The sequence below is a fragment of the Lactuca saligna genome, chromosome 4 (assembly GCF_052625555.1).
Source record: "Lactuca saligna cultivar CGN05327 chromosome 4, ASM5262555v1, whole genome shotgun sequence".
Taxonomy (NCBI): domain Eukaryota; kingdom Viridiplantae; phylum Streptophyta; class Magnoliopsida; order Asterales; family Asteraceae; genus Lactuca; species Lactuca saligna.
The window spans coordinates 269,027,995-269,049,398 of NC_136420.1; the positions used below are offsets into that span (position 1 = coordinate 269,027,995).

The 21,404-nt window shown below is 34.1% G+C and overlaps 2 protein-coding genes and 1 long non-coding RNA gene across 6 annotated transcripts; 1 reads left to right on the forward strand and 2 right to left on the reverse strand.

Annotated features, from left to right (window-relative positions):
* Positions 1-330: 330 nt before the first annotated feature.
* On the forward strand, positions 331-5,063 carry RNEE/G (RNAse E/G-like protein). 4 transcript variants are annotated; one of them, XM_078992297.1, is made up of 11 exons: positions 331-497; positions 1,057-1,326; positions 1,414-2,594; positions 3,121-3,438; positions 3,519-3,560; positions 3,642-3,766; positions 3,837-3,984; positions 4,059-4,131; positions 4,196-4,308; positions 4,397-4,669; positions 4,757-5,063. In XM_078992297.1, exons 2-11 carry the CDS (start codon positions 1,119-1,121, stop codon positions 4,940-4,942), a joined length of 2,667 nt encoding a protein of 888 aa, XP_078848423.1. In that variant the 5' UTR covers positions 331-497; positions 1,057-1,118; the 3' UTR covers positions 4,943-5,063. The 4 variants fall into 4 exon arrangements, with proteins under 4 accessions (XP_078848423.1, XP_078848424.1, XP_078848422.1 ...); XM_078992298.1 differs by having other exon boundaries at positions 1,068-1,326; XM_078992296.1 differs by having other exon boundaries at positions 1,071-1,326.
* A 4,381-nt stretch (positions 5,064-9,444) lies between these two features.
* LOC145043596 (protein S-acyltransferase 10-like) lies at positions 9,445-13,098 on the reverse strand. The gene is made up of 11 exons (XM_078992300.1): positions 12,819-13,098; positions 12,637-12,751; positions 12,245-12,319; positions 12,084-12,152; positions 11,784-11,921; positions 11,505-11,538; positions 11,281-11,390; positions 11,094-11,180; positions 10,888-10,971; positions 10,696-10,761; positions 9,445-9,833 (listed from the first exon to the last, which is right to left on the reverse strand). The coding sequence occupies exons 1-11, from the start codon at positions 12,910-12,912 to the stop codon at positions 9,656-9,658; spliced, it is 1,050 nt and encodes a 349-aa protein (XP_078848426.1). The 5' UTR covers positions 12,913-13,098; the 3' UTR covers positions 9,445-9,655.
* Positions 13,099-14,339: 1,241 nt separating this feature from the next.
* Positions 14,340-18,947, reverse strand: LOC145039128 (uncharacterized). The gene is made up of 5 exons (XR_013679746.1): positions 18,890-18,947; positions 18,158-18,223; positions 17,758-17,827; positions 16,319-16,965; positions 14,340-15,527 (listed from the first exon to the last, which is right to left on the reverse strand). It is a non-coding gene; the product is annotated as an uncharacterized LOC145039128 (long non-coding RNA).
* Positions 18,948-21,404: the final 2,457 nt, after the last annotated feature.

The following is a 21,404-nucleotide window of genomic DNA, read 5'->3' on the forward strand; positions in this document are numbered from 1 at the left end:
TCCACTTGATAAACGATGGTGGCTTTAGAATGAAGTTTAACTCTCGTTTTGTTGCTTTTTTTTTCCAATACTATTGATACAAGGTTAGGTCTATTGTTTTATTTTTAAGAAACTTCCACCATTAATGAATAACAATTTGTTAGAAAATGTAAAACTAAAGGTAAAATAGTAATTTTACATCTATTTAATGGAAAAAGTAAACAATGTTAATTACAGGGACTTGGGTCAAAACAAACAGAAACCATAAGGATGAAATCCGCAATAAAAATCTTTGAGGGACCTAATCCAGAATGTTTATATAAGCATTGGAACGATTTTTGTAATTTACCTTTTTCAATTTCACTCTCGTTGTATACAGTTTCTATGTGTCATCTGACCTCCTACAAAAAACTTCACGGAATTTGACCCCTCGCGTCTTCCTTATCTTCGTGGAGGCAAGCTAGCTAGCCGTTTCAACCTGCTTCACTTTTTCACTTCTTTTTGCAGAACCCCACCACGTATGCTCTCTCTCTACCCTTCATTTCTTCTTATTCATAACTGCATCTTCTTCGTTTTCTCTCTCGCTCTATCTTTCTCCGGGTTTTGATGTCTGAATCTATCTGTTATTACACAACAATCTTTGAATTTCTATTGGTTTTTGTCTAATGCCAATTCCGTGAATCTTTTTTTGATTAATGTGTATTAACGTACTTCGTTTAGCTGTTTTTATTAGTTCAGCTTCAGTACCCATGGTTGCACACCAACTGTTTGTAGAAATGCGAAGCTTAATTTCGTCATCTTGCAAGCTCATATCTACATGCGTGAATTAAGAATTCAATCAATTACCCCTAAGTTCCCGAAACTAGACACAGTTTTGGATTTTGACACTGCCCTTTTGTATTCTCCAAATGCAAAACTCATATGGGTTATGTTCTAAAGTTTAGCACTAACATTATATAATTTTTGTACCTGATTGAAGTACAAAGTAGAAATCTATACAACATTTCGACCTTGAACTATAAATTTCTATCGATTTAGCCACTGAATGATTATTATAATAAACCTTGATGTGGTTAGTTTGATTCTAGCAGATACATGGTCGAGGAAGTTTTGTGTGTAGGTGTTTTATCAAGGGAGGTATGCAATCCTTATGTGAAACCTTGTGGATGTTAAGAGGTGAAGTTTCTCTTTCACTGCATTTAGTTAGTAGTAGAAAGAGCAGAAAGATTTTGGTGAGAAGATCATTGACTAGATCTTGTAGCAGAAGCCCTTCACAGAATATCTTTGGGTCATGGATGGTGGAAACATGGCTACCTGGACAACCTTTGATTTCTGCTAAAGCTAAAGGTATAATAAATCCATATGACAATGTTCCTATAAACTTTACTTGTTTATATGCTTCTGAAAACTCAAATGCTTCCAGTGATTTGACAGATGAAGCAAAACAATTGGAAAATTCCGGAAGTGACTTTGTGGTTTCAAAACAATTGTTGGGTGATCTTGATTTTGAGGATGATTTCAGTTCTGAACTTTATGAACCATACAGCAGATGTTATCAGCCTGTAGAGGAACCCTGGCTTCTAGAAGCTTCCATCTTTTCCCAATATGATAGACAAATAGATTCTTCCAATGATTCAACATGTGAAAATAATATATCAGAAAGAGAGTACCCTGTTGAAGAGCCATGGTTATCTATCAAGGCTCCCACCATTGATGTATCTTTAGAAAACAATGTGGAAAAAAACATCAAGCCAAAGGATCAAAGTCCAAGAATTGAAAAAATATTTGATAAATTGACACGGGTATCTGTTGGAAATGAGAAAGAAAGTGAGAAACCTGTTAATGAGCTTGAGGAAATACCAAAAAGATTGTTTCTTGATGATGAGGGTAGGGTAGGTATGCAAGGTACACAACAAGGGGTATCTGTTGATACAGTTATATTGATAAACTCATCTTTATGTACAATGCAAAGGGTTGCTGTAATGGAAGATGAAAAACTGGTTGAAATATTACTAGAACCTATAAAAAACAATGTTCATTGTGATAGTGTATATATAGGAGTAGTCACAAAACTAGTTCCAAACATGGGAGGAGCATTTGTAAACATAGGTCACCCCAGAGCTTCTCTTGTTGGAATAAGTCATCATGTGGAGCCCTTTATATTTCCTCCATTTTCCCGCCATAAAGAGCCAAGATCCGTGGATGGGTCTTTGCTTGTTGAGCTTCTAGAACATTCTAGAGTTAATGAGAACAACAAACCCAAATCAGAAGAACAAGAAGTTATCGATAACATTGAGGAGAATGATGATGACATGGATGATGATGAGTTTGATGTGCCTGAAGACTTTCCGGAAGATGTGAATGGAGGTGTGGTTAACTCTGTGGTGTGTATTAACGGAAAAAGGAATATATTTCAACCAATCGAAACTTCTCATGATTCAAATCATCAAACCATGACTGAGATTACTGATAGTAACAAGGGTCCATGCGCAAATGAAAGTAAATGGGCACAAGTTCAAAAGGGTACTAAAATAATTGTGCAAGTTGTCAAAGAGGGTTTGGGTACCAAAGGGCCCACATTGACCGCTTATCCAAAGTTAAGAAGCCGATTTTGGGTATGTGACTATGTTATTCCTATTTTGGTTGTTACATTTGATGTTAACTTGTAAATTGTAATAACATGATGAGAATCCATCAGTGAGGTCTCAGGTTCAAACCCTGGCATCATCTCTCTTGATCTGGGAACAATCTGATTTACTTTCCCCAATGTTGGTTGTGGGACCCGTTGGTGGGGTCGCCTAGGGGTGGTGTATACCGTATAGTGTATACCCTTTCTTTCATTGTAAAAAGGGTATACCCCTTGTGTATACCCTTTTTTATACTGAAAAAGGGTATACGCCATGTGTATACCCTTTTTACAATGAAAGAAAGGGTATACACTATACGGTATACACCACCCCTAGGCGACCCCACCAATGGGTCCCAGAACCAACATGGGGGGAAGGTAAATCAGAGTGTTCCCAGATCAAGAGAGGTGATGCCAGGGTTTGAACCTGAGACCTCGCTTATGGTTTCTCATCTTCTTGTGAATGAAGATCTTGATTATGTTTTCTGAAATGAAAATTTAAAACTATGTTTCAGGTTTTGTTGACACGTTGTGATAGAATTGGGATTTCGAAGAAGATTTCAGGATTGGAGAGAACTCGATTGAGGGTGATAGCAAAGACATTGCAGCCACCTGGTTTTGGTCTTACAGTGAGGACAGTTGCTGCAGGTCATACAATGGAAGAACTTGAAAAAGATCTTGATGGATTGCTTTTAATGTGGAAAGGTATCACTGAACAAGCAACATCTGCAGCCCTTGCTGCAGATGAAGGTGTAGAAGGTGCAATTCCTGCTATGTTACATCGAGCCATGGGTCAAACACTATCAGTAGTCCAAGACTATTTTAATCACAAGGTTAAAATCGGAAATATCTTTTTATTCCTCAATCCTCAATTGTATGTGTGTATTAATGCTCTATTTGTCTCTGTCTTCAGGTTAAGAACATGATAGTTGATTCTCCAAGGATATATCATGAGGTATAATTATATTACTTTTAAATGCTTATTGCCCAAAAATAAATATTTGAAATTATTTGCATTTGTGATGCACACATTTAGGTTACAAATTATCTTCAAGAAATAGCTCCTGATCTCTGCAATCGTGTTGAGTTATACACTAAAAAGAATCCACTTTTTGATGAGTACAACATCGAGGAAGAATTGAACAACATGTTAAGTAAAAGGTGAGAATCACTTACATTAAATGCAAGAAAAAATATTTATTGGATTTTAAAATACAAACACATTTTGTAGGGTGTCACTCTCTAATGGAGGTTATCTAGTAATTGAACAAACAGAAGCTTTAGTCTCCATTGATGTGAATGGAGGACAATGTATGCTTGGTCATGGAACTTCACAGGAGAAAGCCATTCTTGATGTCAATCTTGCAGCTGCTAAACAAGTAAGCCAAGGGCAGTTTCGTCAATTTCTTTTTATTATGATGAGAATTCATATTTATGTAAAATATGGTTTCAGATTGCTAGGGAATTAAGATTGAGGGATATTGGTGGAATTATTGTGGTCGATTTCATTGATATGTGGGATGATTGTAAGTCTGTAATTAACTAATTTATCTCTTTCTATATATCTTTTTTACTTTTTTTTTTTTTCAGCAAATAAACGATTGGTGTATGAAGAGGTTAAAAAAGCAGTTGAGAGAGATCGATCATTGGTTAAAGTCTCGGAACTTTCTAGACATGGGCTCATGGAGATCACTAGAAAAAGGGTATGTAACTATGTATCAAAACTTAATAAAATTAAAAAAATATGATTCGTTATTTAATTTAATTTTTTTTTTTTAAAACTCGTAACAGGTGCGACCTAGTGTGACATTTATGATAAGTGAGCCATGTTCATGTTGTCATGCAACTGGAAGAGTCGAAGCTTTGGAAACTTCATTTTCAAAAATCGAACGTGAAATTTGTCGATTTCTTGCAAGAATGGAAAGGGCAGATCCTGGAAAACCTGAAACTTGGCCGAAATTTGTTCTGATGGTTGACCGATATATGGGGAGTTATTTGACTTCGGGAAAGAGGACACGATTAGCGATTCTAAGTAGTTCTCTTAGAGTATGGATTTTGCTTAAGGTATATGCGTAATCGAAAGCAATTGGGGATAATATAATATCTGAATTAGAAAAAATAACTAATTTGATTTTGATGCGATGATAACAGGTTGCAAGAGGGTTTACTCGAGGAGGATTTGAGATAAAACCACTGGCGGATTTCAAGGATCATAGAGATGAAGATCAACAAATGAGTCGGCCATTTCAGCCACCACATGCCGCCAGAGATCCGCGTCCGCCAAGGCGGAAAGTCACCATCTTTCCGATCAAGAAATGGAAGACTGGTGGCAAGTGAGAGAGAGAGAGAGAGAGAGAGAGAGAGAGAGAGAGGTGATTTTAGCTGTCTCAATTTTTTTTGTTAAACAAAGTTTTATAAATATTATTTGGTAATGACAAATAATAGGGTTTTTTCGTTATTTACATATCTGAAATGTTATTTAATGATGATAGAATTGGATCGTTATCTCTTAAGTGGAAAGAATGATGATCAACGTTGTGAAGTTTCAAGTTTATCAAGAAAATGGTTCCAACTTTGTAAATATTTTTATAATATATATCTTTTTAATTATTATATTGGGATTGATAATTGGAAATAATCTTCTAATAAAATATGGTTGTGTATTTTATGATACTATGTTCTATTATCAATAAAGTGACATGTAAATACAAATATAAAAACAAATTATAAATATTCCTTCAAAATTTGTTTATTTTGGTTCCAAACTCATAATTGGTTCCATTTTAGACTATCTAGCGATTTTCGGACTATTCTGTTCTATAACCCAACTAACTGTACCATAACTAGGAACCATTGACATACTCATGGTCCGGTTATTGGTTCTTGGAAACCATAATTTTGGTTTCTATTAAATCACTTCGATTGCATTCAGTCTGATTTTGGAAACGAACATGTACCCTTAGGTCAAGGTAGATGATGGGGAGCAAGGGGGAATGGAATGTATGGTGTCAAGACCTCCCGTGGGGCTTACACCTATTTGAGTATTTTTTATAAATAATTCACATTCAAGCATTGGCTTATCTCGGTTTAGTTTTCTTGGGTAGAGGCAAAGGAGAGGGTGGGGAACTCTTTCCCAAATACCTCATGGTGTCCAAAATAATTACCTTATTTTTACTTGTTTTTCAATTAGAAATAAAAATCCTTCCACATAGAGTTACTATAATGTAATATGTGTTGTATTTAAATAATTAATATGATTCTAGATGTATGTCCACGCAAAGCGGCTATAATAAATAGTTTTTCTAGCGAATAAATTAATTATGCAGAAATAATTATTAGATTTTATTATTAGTTAATATATAATAAAAAAATTATCATTTTTAAATAAAATATTTATATTTAATCCTTATATTTATATTGTTTGTTCATACATTTGATGTAAACTAATTACTATCGGTGTCTAATTTAAAAAGTAAATTAATTTATATACATCAATTTAATATTTTAAAATTATTATTTTGCTCCAAATTGAATTTCTTAATAATTTTCCATAATTTAAGTTTTCAATTTTTGATAAGTATTAATGATTTATTTGTACAAAAAGTTTTTAACTTATCTCTCTTAAAATTCAATATATAATTATATATTTTATAATTTAGCATAAGATATAAGGTTTAACAATATAAATAGGGGTAAAATAGAGTAAACAAGGCTAAAACTTAAAAGGGTTATAATTTGTAAATATTATGCATAAATTTTTTATTGTAAATAGACTCTTTCAATAAAATTTTTATTGTGCCCGATTCAAAAAGATAATATAATTAACAAAAGGAGCTGACCAAAGTATTTACAATTGTGAGGTATGTTACCAATAAAATATTTTTGTTTATGTAAATCACATATATTTATATTTATATGTATAGATTAGGCTAACGATATTCTCACAAGCAATGCACATCGATATAGTGTTAACAAAATAAATTATTCATTAATGATTCATCATAAATTGAAAATAACATGGTAAAAACTAAAAAGTTGGGAAATGCATAAAAATCACATTATTTTAGGAAAAGTGAAGATCAAGTCTCAATTTTTTTTTTTAAAAAAAAAACAAGAAATCGACAAGTTTCTTCACTTTCCCAAAATAATGAGATTTTTTTTATAGATTTTATCAAAATTTGTTTATAATATATAAACACAGTTTTTTAAATATTTTTACGTATTTTTATATTTTTTTAATGTATTTATGTATTTATTTAAGTTTTAAAAGTTTTTTATATAGTTTTTTTTATGTATTTTAAATGTATAAATGTATTTTCTTACATATTTATATGAGTTTTTAAGTATATTGATATTTTTCATGTATCTATTTATTTTTTATTATGATTTTTTTAATATTTTTACGTGTGTGTGTGTGTGTGTATATATATATATATATATATATATATATATATATATATATATATATATATATATATATATATAGGGTTAGGTTCATTTGAGACCACCTATATTTTGTGAGACCGTGAGACGCATGTTTTTATTTTTTTTTTTTTTTTATTTTTTTTTTGTTTTTTTATTTATTTTTATTTAATTCATGTTCCGAAAATAATATTTAAAAAAAGAATTTTTTGATTTTTCCATTTATTTTGCATTTTAAAATTATTTTTAGAATATGTACAGTATAATATTCTATTTAGAATATTTCACGTATTTTTCAAAAAAAATAGAATTTTTTTTTATTTTTTTTTAGTTAATTCAAGCTCCGAAAATAATATTTAAAAAAAGAATTTTTAGATTTTTCCATTTCTTTTGCATTTTAAAATTATTTTTTAGAATATGTCAGTGTAATATTCTATTTAGAATATTTCACGTATTTTTCAAAAAAAAAACGGAATTTTTTTTATTTTTTTCAATTTTTTTTATATTTTTTATATTTTTTTAGTTAATTCAAGTTCCGAAAATAATATTTAAAAAAAGAATTTTTGGATTTTTCCATTTTAAAATTATTTTTAGATTTAGTCTCACGGTTTCACAAAATTAGAATGGTCTCAAATGAACCTGAACCTATATATATATATATATATATATATATATATATATATATATATATATATATATATATATATATATATATATATATATATATATATAATGTGTTTATGTTTTTTTAAAGTTTTGTATATATATTTTTTAAGTATTTATATAACTTTTTACTTTCTTTTATAAATTTTGGTAAAATTTTCACATATTTATGTATTTTTAAAACTTTTTATATAGTTTTTTTACATAATTTTATGAATTTTAAATGTATAAGCATATTTTTTTTACATATGTATATGTAATTTTTAAGTATTTTCAAAAATTTTATGTGTATTTATATATATTTTTTATTTCAAGTTTCATTGTAAGCTAACTATTAAACCTTGTAAATGAATAAACATTATCAAAGATGATCATTAGTAGTCAACACCATTTTTGCTAGTAAAAATTTTCATTTTTTCTTGAATTCAGTTTGTAGATATACAAAGTTTATGAATGTCTTTGTCGTTAATAATAAAGAGTATTCGTAAACTTTATTCATCCAAAAACTGAAGTCAATAAAAAAAACAGAAGAATTTACCTACAAAAATGGCGTTAATTGCTAATGTCTGTCTTTGAAAAATGTTTTTTTTAAAGTGCTAGAGTGTTTTTTTTCCTTTATTTACAAGGTCTAATAATTGGCTTACAATGAAACTATAAGTAAAAATACATAAATATGTAAAAACAACATTCCAAAATACTTAAACATACGTAAAAAAAAATACTTTTAAAAAATAATAAATACGGGAAAAAATGTATCAAAACACATAAAAGTATGTAAAAATACTTAAAAATTCATATAAATACGTAAAATATATATTTATACATTTTAAATACATAAACAACATAAAAAAAAAAAAGTAAATAAAAAACATAAAAAAAATACACAAATAAATAAAAAATACTTAAAAAGACATAAATACATAAAAATGCATTTATATTGCATATATAAATTTTGAGAAAATATGTAAAAAAAATCTCATTGTTTTTGGAAAATTAATGATTTGTCCTCATCATGAACATGTCAAAAAAAGTTAAAGTGGAGAAATTCACGGGTTTGTTGGAATTTTATATTAAAAACAAAATTAACTTGGGACTTAATCACTAATTTTTCAAAATAATAAGACTTTTCTGAAGATTTCCCTAATAAAAATTAGATTTATTAGTATAGTTATTAATCAGTAAATTTAGCAGTTTCAAAATAAAAATCATTTTCAAGTATTCAATCGAACAAATAATAGATTGAGCTCAAAATACGAGGTTCTGACTTGGTTACATTATGGTAAATAAAATATCAAAATATAGAAAATGTATCTACACTTCCAAAAATATAATGCCAGCCAAAAAAAATAAAGAAAGGAGAAAAAATGGAAAAACTCAAATGCAGGTGGTTATCTCTGTTTATCGCGGTCGTAGAGGTACATCAACAAGTAAACTTCAAGATTTATTTTTTGCTCGTTGAATATAATTAAAGATGCGGTATGCATTCCCACATGTAAATTTTATGGATGTCACATACAAAACAAACATGTAAAAGATGTCCCTCATTAAAATTTCACCATTTTATTATTGAATTAGCCATCAAACTATTATTTATTTACAGTATTAGCCTAGTGGTTAAATCAATAAATCACAATTGCTCAATGGAAAAGACGATGAAATAATAAAAGCACACCCTGTTTACAATATTAGCCTAGTGTTTCTTTTTTATATTTTTCACTAAAATATATAACAACACACTTTATTTCAATTATCACTTTAAGCAAAATACTTTCCTAACCAAAAATTATATCACAAACATATTACAACTAATCAAATCCAAATATAACGCCGCTACATTTCACTTCCTTTCTCAATCAAGCAAAAACAAACAACATTATCAAATGATCAATACTACAAACTTGTTTTTTTTTTTTTTTTTTTTTTTTTTTTGAAAAATTTGCTACATGCACACAAGTAACAACACTTTCAACAACAACATCTACATTTCATAACATCAAAACACGTATATGGTACCGATTTTTGCTCTAGCTCAAGTGCATTTGGTAGTTGTTCCATTGCATATACACTTGTTCTTGCACAACAAAAGTTGTATAAATTTCGACATGCACCTTTACTAAATGGATATACTCTTTCGGGAATCGCCCTACATTTTAATTCATAAAATTGTCAGATTCTGTTTCTTTTTTACTTAATGGACTTAATACTGATTTGACATGATTCAAAAAGAACGAATTAATAAAGCTAGAGGAAATGAAGCTTCACCCATTAAGACTGTTTGGTGCGCCACAGCTAGTTTATTTTTTAAGCTTTTTTAAGTTGTCATGTTTTGCAGGCCAAAAAGTAGCTTATAAACCAGTTTTTTAAAAAGCTACTTAGAGTAGTAAGCTTTTTTAAAATTTTCCAAATATACCCTTTAATTAATTATAGAAACACATTCTCTTAAATGTCATTTTATATCTTTCAGCTACTTTTACCAAATACCATTTTTTAACAGATAGCTTCAACTATCAGCTAACAGCTAGCTTTTCAGGTAATAAGCGAAACATAGCCTAAGGCTATGTTTGGCGTATTAGCTGAAAAGCTAACTGTTAGCTGATAGTTGAAAAGCTAGCTGTTAAATAAAAAACGAACTGATAAAAGCTAGCTGATAAAAAATAACGTTTGGTAAAATTAGCTGAAAAGCTAGCTGAAATATATAAAATTACATAAAATGACATGTAAGAGTATGCATTTCTATAATTAATTAAGGGGTGTATTTGGAAAATTTTAAAAAAGCTCCTAAAAAGCTAGTCTAAGTAGCTTTTAAAAAAGCTAGCTTATAAGCTACTTTTTGGCTTACTAAACACGACAACATAAAAAAACTTGAAAAATAAGCTAGCTTATCAACTAGCTGTGGCGTGTCAAACAGAGCCTAAGTGCTAACCTTTTCACAACTTTGCCCCCATTTTTCACTTTACCAAATAATAATAATAATATTAATAATAATAATAATGTAACGGACTAACCTCATATATGGTATACGCCTTCGTCTCACCAACTCATATGTGGTTTGATTTGTCACAACTAGATAACTAAAAAGATTAAAAAAAAAAAAAAAAACAAATTAGCTTTTTTTTATTATTTCCAATGATGGAGGGTATTCTCGTCTTTTGTTGCTATTTCTTTTCTTGCATTAAGCTTTGAAGAGATTAACTCACCTATGGAATAGAAGGAGAAGAAGAAGGAATATCAATGCAATTGACAAGATAGACAACAGCATAATCATGATCACATCTACCAACCTGAAATTTAAAAACAATGAACATAAAACATTGAACAACATAAATCTATATTTTTTAGGAGATTTTTTTTTTCATCTACTTTTTTTAAGAAGTAAATGTGGTTAAATAAAAGGAAAACATACCAAGCCTTTTCTATGTGAGTTTGTAAGTACTTAATATACAAAACACCTGTCCAAATACTTAAGGCTGTTTCTTCAAGAATATACCACCTGTCAATTATATAAACCCAAAAATAAATAATTGTAAAAAAATAAATGAAAGTATGTTGCTATTTCTTGCATTAAACATGTAAAAACTAGAATTACAGACCAAAATCTACAGTGGTTGCCTTGGCCAATACATGTTCCTAGCCAAACACAATGATGATCAAATTGAAGAACACATCTGTCACAATCATGGCAATGTTTTGCTCTTGGAGGCTGCAATAAAGTTACAATTTTTTTTTTCAAGAATTTTATTTTAGTCAACAATTGAAGTTTCATTAAAAAAAACAATTAGGTCATATGAAATTAAGATGCAAAAAAGAGAGATACCTGCACAACACTACAGTATGAACATGTGTAAGTCCTGAAATAAACAGAAGATGTTAGTAATTGGTTCACTTACTAATTTTGGTTGAGGGACTAAATTGGAAATTTCCATGTTTTCCGCTTTTAGATCATTAGAAAAAGAACAAACTTTTCTTTTAAGCAAATGAGGAACAAGCTTTCTAGGGCTTTTTGAATATGAGAATAAGAAGGGCATTCACGTCTTTTGCACAAATGCATGACAAGATGAATTAGATGAGAATTCAGATTCTTAATTTCTTATACCTTACAGATGTTCCAGGTGGATACATTTCCATCACCATTTTTGTCCAATTCATCGGGTTATTCCCTAAAAGATTTTCTCCAAATTGGTTGTTGTCAATAGTCACAACTACACTCCCATTTTTGCTTGAAGCAGGTTGTCTTTGCTTGATCATTTAACATCATCAATAAACAAAGAAAGATACCACAATTAGATATTGACATATTGTCAATTTGTCATGCATTCATAATTCAACAATTCAATGAAATTACTTTGCTGTTTCTTGAATCTAACCCTTCCTTAAAGTTGGAATAAGTGCTTACTTTGAGATTTCTGATGCTCTTAATGAGGCTTCTGTTTTAGCATATTCTCTCATTGCATCAAGCACATACCTGAGCATGTATATAATTGTTATACAGAAGGATAAGATTGTATATTAAAGTATTAATTATTAAATACATAATATAAGTTTATCATCACATACCCTGGAGAAGAACCAGATGTAAAGAAATACTGAACTAATGTAACAACAACCAGCAACATATACATGGATGTGTACCTGTAGAAAAGAGGTTTGAGTTGAGGTGAGTTGTTAATAACATGAAGAATAATGAAACAAGTGAAGAGAATCGAAAGATATGTTGAGAATGTTAAGCTTTTAATCTTTCAAACTCTAATGAAACAAACATGTAGATAAAGTCGAAACAAAGCGAATCAGTAAGCCCCTAATTATCACATACAATCTTCACAAAATCAGTAACAACAATTTTGGTTTTCGAAGCCCTAAACAGCTGAAATCATATGCAAAATACCAAATGATCCTTACTTAGGTTATAGTATAAAAGTGTGTACCCCAGTGAATCCGTCTCTGCTTACCAAGGCTGTTGTTTTGATTTCTCTATCAAATCTTCATCCAATATGAAAAGAAAACCAACGAAGATTACATGAAGCATCACCAACGCCAGTTTCATACACAACGTAGATCTTCTAACTGCGATCAGAATTACCACAAATTAAATTTGAACAGTTGAATGTATGAAAGGAGGTATGAGTATTACCGGGATCGGAGAGACAGGGGAAGATGTTGAAGCATCGGTCGGAGAAACGATCCGATGTGTCACGAGAGAGAACGCAACAACCCATGATCGTCATTCGAGTAAATGACCTGAAACAAAAACCCCCCCAAACAGCTTTTAGCTGAGCTTATGATTATTGCATATCAGGAACACTGCAGCAGCGTTTTGGAGCAGCTCGGAATAAGAGGAGAGCTTAGGATAATCGAAAAGCAGTCGATGACGCAGGTCAAGATTGGGGAGGAGTAGGGTCGGGTGGGGTGGAATGGGTGGGATGGGGGTAGGTATACTAATTGGATAATTGTATTTTTAATCCCTTCTTTGCCAATTTTCAAATATATTTTTGGGTAAAGGGAAATGATTTGTAAGGGTAATTATTTTTTATCCTTTTTTAAAACATATCATTCATTTTCTTGTATAAAAAATATCATTAATATGTGTTTCGTGTATATATTTTACTATTGGCAATCGGATACAAGAGGTAATCCCGGTATTTTATAATTAAAAATAAAAAAACGGGTGATGTGGAAATTAGGTATGTATATGTGGCTATTAAACCCAATTATGTATGATTACATGGCATTAACCACACGTCTGCCATGTAATCACTCTTAAAATCAAAATGGTCAGTGGAAATTAGGGTTTTTAAAACTAAACACTTTGTCGAGGGTTTTCTTGTAACGCCCGTAGATCCGGGCTAGTAAATTTAGAGATAATAGGGGTCGAAAATGACTTTTCAGCAAAATATTATTTGGAATAAATAATCTTAACCAAGTTGTAGTATATGTCACAAGGTTTCCGTACATATAAACAGCGTCAAAATCCGAGTTATAACGAAGAAGTTATGACCCGTCGAAGTTTCGCGATGGAACCGGCACGACACCAGGAAGCGTAAATAGTGATTTTACGATGGAGGACTTTTTAGCCTTAGTGATCTAAACGAAAGTCGTATAATATGTTAAACCGAGAAAATCCATAAAAAAAGCCCAAATCTAACTTCGTATGAAGAAATTATGATTTTTCTAAGATTCGGCTTAGCAGTGCACGACCCGAAACTCGAATTTTAGTTCGAGTGGTTTTTGGCTTAGGTGAGTTAAATGAGAGTTGAAGATCTCATTAATAGGAACTTAACAGTAAAAAGACAGACGAAAACAGAGTCCGTATGAAGGAGTTACGAATTCTTCACGGTCATTTAACAATCTAAACGCCTCGTACTGTTAAATTTAAGATCGGTCGAGAATTAGCCGACGGAGTCAAAATGAAAGTTGTAGATATTATTTTTACCTATGCGTGGATATAAAGAACGTCAAAAACGGAGGTCGTATGTGAAAGTTACGGATTTTAGAAGTCGGAAGTGTGTTGTGCCCCGAATCGAACAACACCTGAACTGGAATGTCGTTCACATGGAACAGTCCTAAGCAGAGCACATACACATAACATATCAACATTACAGCATCATAACATAAAAGCATAAATAAAGAATCATACCAGTCACCACATCGGGTGCGGCGCGTGCCTCCTCGGTAGTCAACTGAAAGGCCCGACTCCTCACTACTGGAGCCTCTGTCTTGCCCTGTCGGCCATCTATGATCCTCAGAGTCGCTGGAGTCGGCGCCTTCACAGGCGCTGATGCTGTTGTCAACTGAGGGCAATTGGCCCTCTTGTGGCCCCTCTGGTTGCAATGGAAACACAATAACTCAGATGTCTAAACAATCGAGGCAGGGGTAGTACAATCCCTGCTAAAGTGTACCATCTTGCCGTACTTGTAGCAGCCCGCCGATCCCAATCTGCATGCTCCCTCGTGTGACCTGCCGTATTTCCCGCAGCGGCCTGGTCCTCCTTAGCCTTTTGGCCTACCATCTGATCCCTTGGGCTTCTTCCCCGAAGCCCCAGCCACCTGCCCTGCCTCTGCCTTCCTCTTCCGGATATGCTCCAGATCAATCTCCCTCTCCCTTGCCCTAAAAATCATGGACTCTAGGGTAGGGCAAGCTAAAAAGCTAACATGCTCTCGGATGTCAGCACAGAGCATGTCATGGTAGCGGGTCCTCCTCATATCCTCATCTCCAGCATACTGGGGCACCAGTAATGCCCTCTGCCGGAACTTGGCGGTGATCTCCACCACAGTCTCTGTAGTCTGTCTCATGTATAAGAACTCCCTGGCCAGCTGCTGAAGCTCGACAGCCAGCGCAAACTCTGCCCTGAACCTGATCACAAAGTCCGACAGGTCATAGCCTCAACAACCGAGGCTCCCAACGAGTCACCGACGGACTCCCACCAATATCTAGCTTTGTCTCTCAAACACCCTGTTGTGTATCTCGCCTTCGACCCCTCGGGCAGAAGCTAGTCAGCTGTGCGGACTCAATGTCCGCAATCCATCGTCTGGCAGCAATGGGGTCCTTCGCCCCATGGAAATCCGGCGCACCACTGCTCCTGAAGTCCTTAAAGGACAGTATGCGAGATCCTGACTGGCCAGATGTCATGTCACTCCTGAATGCCCTGAGGCGGTCCTCCATCAACTCGACTATCCCTTCCTTGATCGACCCGAAAATGATGGGGGTCAACTTAAGGATGCCTCTGGTGATCTCTGACGTGATGAACTCGCGTAGCCTCTCATCTACTGGCTCAGAACCTGATCCCGAACCCGATCCCTCTCCAGAACTGCCACCAGTTGGCCTTTGACGTAGTACCACCATTCTGCAATAGACACGGTAACCATTAGTGGTACTGATACTTCTAAAGGAATCACATCTATTTCAAGTTCCCTGGGCTTGTCTCGGCCTTCCTTATTTTGGGTACGGATCCTCTGCTTTCAGTAGCACGGGTCGATACTACATTCCACATCTATCCGTACCTTCTTCAAGGACTGCCTCGACTCCACTAGATCCCTTTCACCACTGCTGATCACTGCTATACTCATCCTAGGCTTGCCCTAGGGAAACCTCTAACTCCACCCTACCCGGTCCTCAGCTGCTGAAGGCCTCCTTGTGATGCCAATTAGTTATTACCTGAATACCATCACATGTGATGAGGCTCAGATAATCCTTCGAGTAACCGACTCGTCCCTACAACGGTTAGACTCAAACAAGAGCTACGCAATAGGGCCAAATCCAGCACTCTAAGTTTATTCAACCCCGGTCACATGTGACGTGATGTATTCACCTAATGGCTAACTCCCATCACTCAGAGCCCCACAAAGCACAAAGCAAGAAGCATTCAGACAACAGGGAACAACCTCAAGTAATTCCGTCCTCATAGAGAGAAACGGGTCTAGCATACATTGCTAAACTCATACTGTCAGGTATAACCTAAATAGGCTATCCTACTGCTGTCTACTCAATACTAGCATGGAAATCTTATAAGATGAAGCACATAAAGTAGGCACATAAGGCATCACTCCTAGATCCTTAGTCCTATTCTAGCATGCCGTTCTACTGAAACTGCTAAACATAACATAAACTTGTATGGGTATTTTGGGGAATACTTACTTGAGCTCGGCCGGTCGCGCACATCACACCCTTCGTTCTTTCGTAAAACTCTTTACTTAATCCTTTAAAAAACTTTTTTTTGAAACCCTTTAATCCCTTGATTTGATTTCAGACATCCCCAAGGGTGTGTCCGAATCCCTCAAACCAGGGCTCTGATACCAACTTGTAACAACCCAATTTTTTTTGTCCAAAAATTTCATTTTTAATTAAACACATTGCAAATCATTTGAAAATAAACAACATTTGATCATATTGTTTCTTAAATCATGTTACGTGTCTGAAAACCAATACATGGAATCAACCATAGTGTCAGAGTACAAATCCCAGAACAATCTCATAATGCGGAAAACAAGGGGTGTGTATGTGACATCCCCAAAATCACGGCCAGAAAAGACCGATTTTTGTTTATGCTTTATGAAAAATCAGAGTACTTCATTTTATAAAAAGGTTGCGGAATTTGTTCCTAGAAAAACACGATAAATACGTTATTAAAACATTTTCGAAGAAACGTATTTTTATTCATCTTAAAACGTTTGGGATGTCATCGTTAATATAGAAACATAAGCATAAACAGAACTTACAATGATTTACACTAGTGATCTACATCTCTTTAAATCTCTCAGTGTAATGTCACTTCATTTTGTCACCTGTGATATACATAAACTGAGTGGGTCAGGTTGGGAAACCTGGTGAGTACATAGGGTTTTCAACCCACAATAATATAATTATTATGTTCAATCAAAGAATCAACCCAATTACCCATCCCCATTATCTTCTTTACTCTTAAGGATTTAACCTAAGAGTCGTCTATCCTGCATTCGTTTATTCCGAAGTCCCTTACTTCCAGGGTCATAGGACTGACACTAAATCCATAGCTGCCAATGTTCGTTCGTAAAGCACTAATTCCATAGCTGCTATATCTTACTCATCGGGTACTAAATCCATAGCTACCAGTGCTCGACAGGTACTAAGTCCATAGCTACCAATTCCTACAGGTACTAAATCCATAGCTACCAGTGTCTAACTAATAGGTACTAAGTCCATAGCTACCAATTCCCAACAGGTACTAAATCCATAGCTACCAACGTCTAACAGGTACTAAGTCCATAGCTACCGGTGTTTGTCCCATAGGTACTAAGTCTATAGCTGCCAATGTATACTCACGTCATCTTCTATCTCTCATCATTCATCTACCCATCATCATACCCAACATATTCGTATATATAAAATACGTATACAGTTTAAATCCTTTAAAACATGTATAAAACGCACATCCAACATAGACAACAAGTATTCAGATAATATGCACACATAGCACGTAGTTTATATAAAATACTTCATATCTATGTGTAAGATGAAAGGGACTATGCACTCACAACACGTAATTTATATTAAATACTTCATATCTATGTGTAAGATGAAAGGGACCATGCACTCACCTGAGTAGGTGGTGACTCAGCACTCGGACAGCGCTTCGATACTCTCAAAACGATATTCCTTCGATAAAACCTAGTACCAGTACCACTAGGGTTTAGTCTAACGATAACCGTGACTAATTAATAGTCTGACTATTATTATTATTATATAAGCGTTAAATAACACTCAATATAACTCATAATAATTGTGACATCCCCAAAATCACGGCCAGAAAAGACCGATTTTGTTTATGCTTTATAAAAATCAGAGTACTTCATTTTATAAAAAGGTTGCGGAATTTGTTCCCAGAAAAACACGATAAATACGTTATTAAAACATTTTCGAAGAAACGTATTTTTATTCATCTTAAAACGTTTGGGATGTCATCGTTAATACAGAAACATAAGCATAAACAGAACTTACATTTATTTACACTAGTGATCTACACCTCTTTAAATCTCTCAGTGTAATGTCACTTCATTTCGTCACCTGTGGTATACATAAACTGAGTGGGTCAGGTTGGGAAACCTGGTGAGTACATAGGGTTTTCAACCCACAATAATATAATTATTATGTTTAATCAAACAATCAACCCAATTACCATCCCCATTATCTTCTTTACTCTTTAAGGATTTATCCTAAGAGTCATCTATCCTTCATTCGTTTATTCCGAAGTCCCTTACTTCCAGGGTTCTAGGACTGGCACTAAATCCATAGCTGCCAATGTTCGTTCATAAAACACTAATTCCATAGCTGTTATAGTCTATTCATCGGGTACTAAATCCATAGCTACCAGTCTTTATCTAATAGGTACTAAGTCCATAGCTACCAATGTTCAACAGGTACTAAATCCATAGCTACCAACGTCTAACAGGTACTAAGTCCATAGCTACCGGTGTTTGTCCCATAGGCACTAAGTCTATAGCTGCCAATGTATACTCACATCATCTTCTATCTCTCATCATTTATCTACCCATCATCATACCCAACATATTCGTATATATAAAATACGTATACAGTTTAAATCCTTTAAAACATGTATAAAACGTTCATCCAGCATAGACAGCAAGTATTCAGATAATATACACACATAGCACGTAGTTTATATAAAATACTTCATATCTATGTGTAAGATGAAAGGGACTATGCACTCACCTGATTAGGTGGTGATTCCGAACTCAGACAGCACTTCGTTATCTCAAAACAATTTTCCTCGACAAAACCTAGTATCAATACCACTAGAGTTTAGTTTTTAACGTTAATCACGACTAATTAATAGTCTAGCTATTATTACTATTATATAAGCGTTAAATAGCACTCAATATAACTCATAATAATAGCCCAAATAATTATTTTAAGGTCCTAATAATGTTACTATGATTAAATAAAATCTATATTAAATATAGTATAAGCATAGCTCACTTACAGCGAGTTTTTATTAAAAACCGGGCTTCGCTGGAGCAGCGTTTCCAAGCCGAAAGCTTTTCTTCTCGGAGCCGTCGGGCGCTCCGGGGCTTTCTACTCGTGCTAGGGAGGTTCCGTAGACTTGGGAGGGGTTTAGGGAGGCTAGAGAGAAGTTAGAGAGAGAAAGAGAGGCTTATGGTGTGAAGAAAATATGAGGAGTTCACCCTTGTATTTATAGGAGTTTTATAGTAAAGTAGCCTCTAAGCTTCGTCCGTAACTTTTGCATACGAGCTCCGTTTTTGTCTATCTTTTTACCGTTGAGATCCTATTAATGAGATCTTCAACTTTCGTTTAGACCTCGTTAGCTAATTCTCATTCTATCTCGGATTTACAAAACTGTATCGAATTCGCCGCGCTCGAAAAGTAGGGACTAAGCTTCGTCCATAACTTTCGCATACGAGTTCCGTTTTTGTCTGTCTTTTTACCGTTGAGTTCCTATTAATGAGATCTTCAACTCTCATTTAGACCTCGTTGGCTAATTCTCATTCTATCTCGGATTTACAAAACTGTATCGAATTCGCCGCGCTCGAAAAGTAGGGACTAAGCTTCGTCCATATCTTTCGCATACGAGCTCTATTATCGACGTTCTTTATATCTACGTGTTGGTATTTACGAGTGCTACAACATTCATTTAGATCCCGTCGGCTAAAAATCGACCGATCTAAAATTCAGATTTCGGGCTGTGCACTGCTATGCTAAATCTTAGAAAAAATCATAACTTCCTAATACGAAGTCAGATTTGGGCGTTCTTTTTATCGATGTTCTTAGTTTAACATATTCTACGACTTTCGTTTAGAGCGCTAAGGCTAAATCTCGCTCTATCGTAAATTCACTTTTTACGCTTCCCGGTGTCGTGCTGGTTTTGCCGTAAAACTTCGACGGGCCATAACTTCTTCGTTATAACTCATATTTTGGCGTTCTTTATATGTACGGAAACCTTGTGATATATACTATAACTTGGTTAAAATTATTTATTCTAAATAATCTTTTGCCGAAAATTCGTTTTCGACCCATATTGCCTCTAAATTGACTAGCCCGGATCTACGGGCGTTACAATTATCTCCCCCTTAGGATGATTACGTCCCGGAATCATCAACGAAACAGGATTGTATAATGACTCCATAAATTATCTCTTCACCCTAGGTAATAACTGTAACTTCTATGTTGCTTCGAACGAGTATCTAACTCTTGGACTCCTTGACTGCAGGTGGTGCTCGGTCTTGCACCAGCTCGTTAGACTTTCAATCATGACCTTCGTGTCACAACCTCATTCTTTATCAGAGACTCCTTCTTCTTCTTAATAAACTTAGGATAAGTTAATTTGATTACTACAATTGACCGATATGTCATATTCTAATGACCTATCATCGTATGTAGCAATGCTTAGACTCAGGTCTCTTAGAGTCAAATTCCGGAATGGAATATGCCTTCCTTCATCATCTAATGTGATATAATCATCTTTTAACATGTAGCATTTCTAGCTACCAACTTATTTAACAATAATCGTGATACTTCTATTGATCGCTTTGATTTCAATCGTTTGGTTTAATTCGGACGCTACATCAAACTTGGTTCTCTGAACCACGTAACCTACTCATTGTATTCGGACTCAATTTGATATGACCACTAGGGTCGGGATAACAACAATCTTCTTAGTCATTACCGAAACAATGGTAACGACATACTTGAATAAAACAAAATCAATTACTAGTTTCTTGGTAACCTTGTGACTTTCCCTGATCCAAGTGTGAGTCATGTGCTTCCGGTAGTATAGGCCTCTACTACCATTCACACCTACTCATACTCGTCCCAAGTATCATCTCGCAGTTTCCCAAGTCACCATGCAACAAATCACACAACAATTTCACACACCAGATAACAAAACGAAGATTTCATTATTTCTCGAAACTATTACATAGGTGTTCAAGTTTACCCTAGACTATGCCTCTACTAGGCTACATCGTACGAAACTATGGCTACTGCATAATCCGATCTTCGGGTAAGAAGTCCTCATTCTTGATTCCTTCCATGGTTCTCTGCCTCGTCAAGGATCATGTGAAATGCCCTCGGCCTTGGTGGCGTTTCTGGTCTTGCTGCTTTATTTTCCTTGGGCAGTCTCTGGACATGTGCCCCTTGCCTCCACATTCGTAACATACTTTGTCATTATGCGTGCAGTCTTTGGAATAGTGACCAGTCCTCCCACACT

Bases quoted from the DNA above. Each gene is read 5' to 3' on its own strand.
- LOC145043596 (XM_078992300.1), bottom strand. From the start codon at position 12,912: ATGACGATCATGGGTTGTTGCGTTCTCTCTCGTGACACATCGGATCGT. The intron at 12,153-12,244 runs GTATGTGATGAT...ATACATGCTCAG, and splicing joins ACATCTGGTTCTTCTCCAGG to GTATGTGCTTGATGCAATGA. The intron at 11,181-11,280 runs GTCTGTAATTCT...TATAATTGACAG, and splicing joins GGCAACCACTGTAGATTTTG to GTGGTATATTCTTGAAGAAA.
- RNEE/G (XM_078992297.1), top strand. From the start codon at position 1,119: ATGCAATCCTTATGTGAAACCTTGTGGATGTTAAGAGGTGAAGTTTCT. The intron at 4,309-4,396 runs GTATGTAACTAT...AACTCGTAACAG, and splicing joins TGGAGATCACTAGAAAAAGG to GTGCGACCTAGTGTGACATT. The intron at 4,670-4,756 runs GTATATGCGTAA...CGATGATAACAG, and splicing joins GAGTATGGATTTTGCTTAAG to GTTGCAAGAGGGTTTACTCG.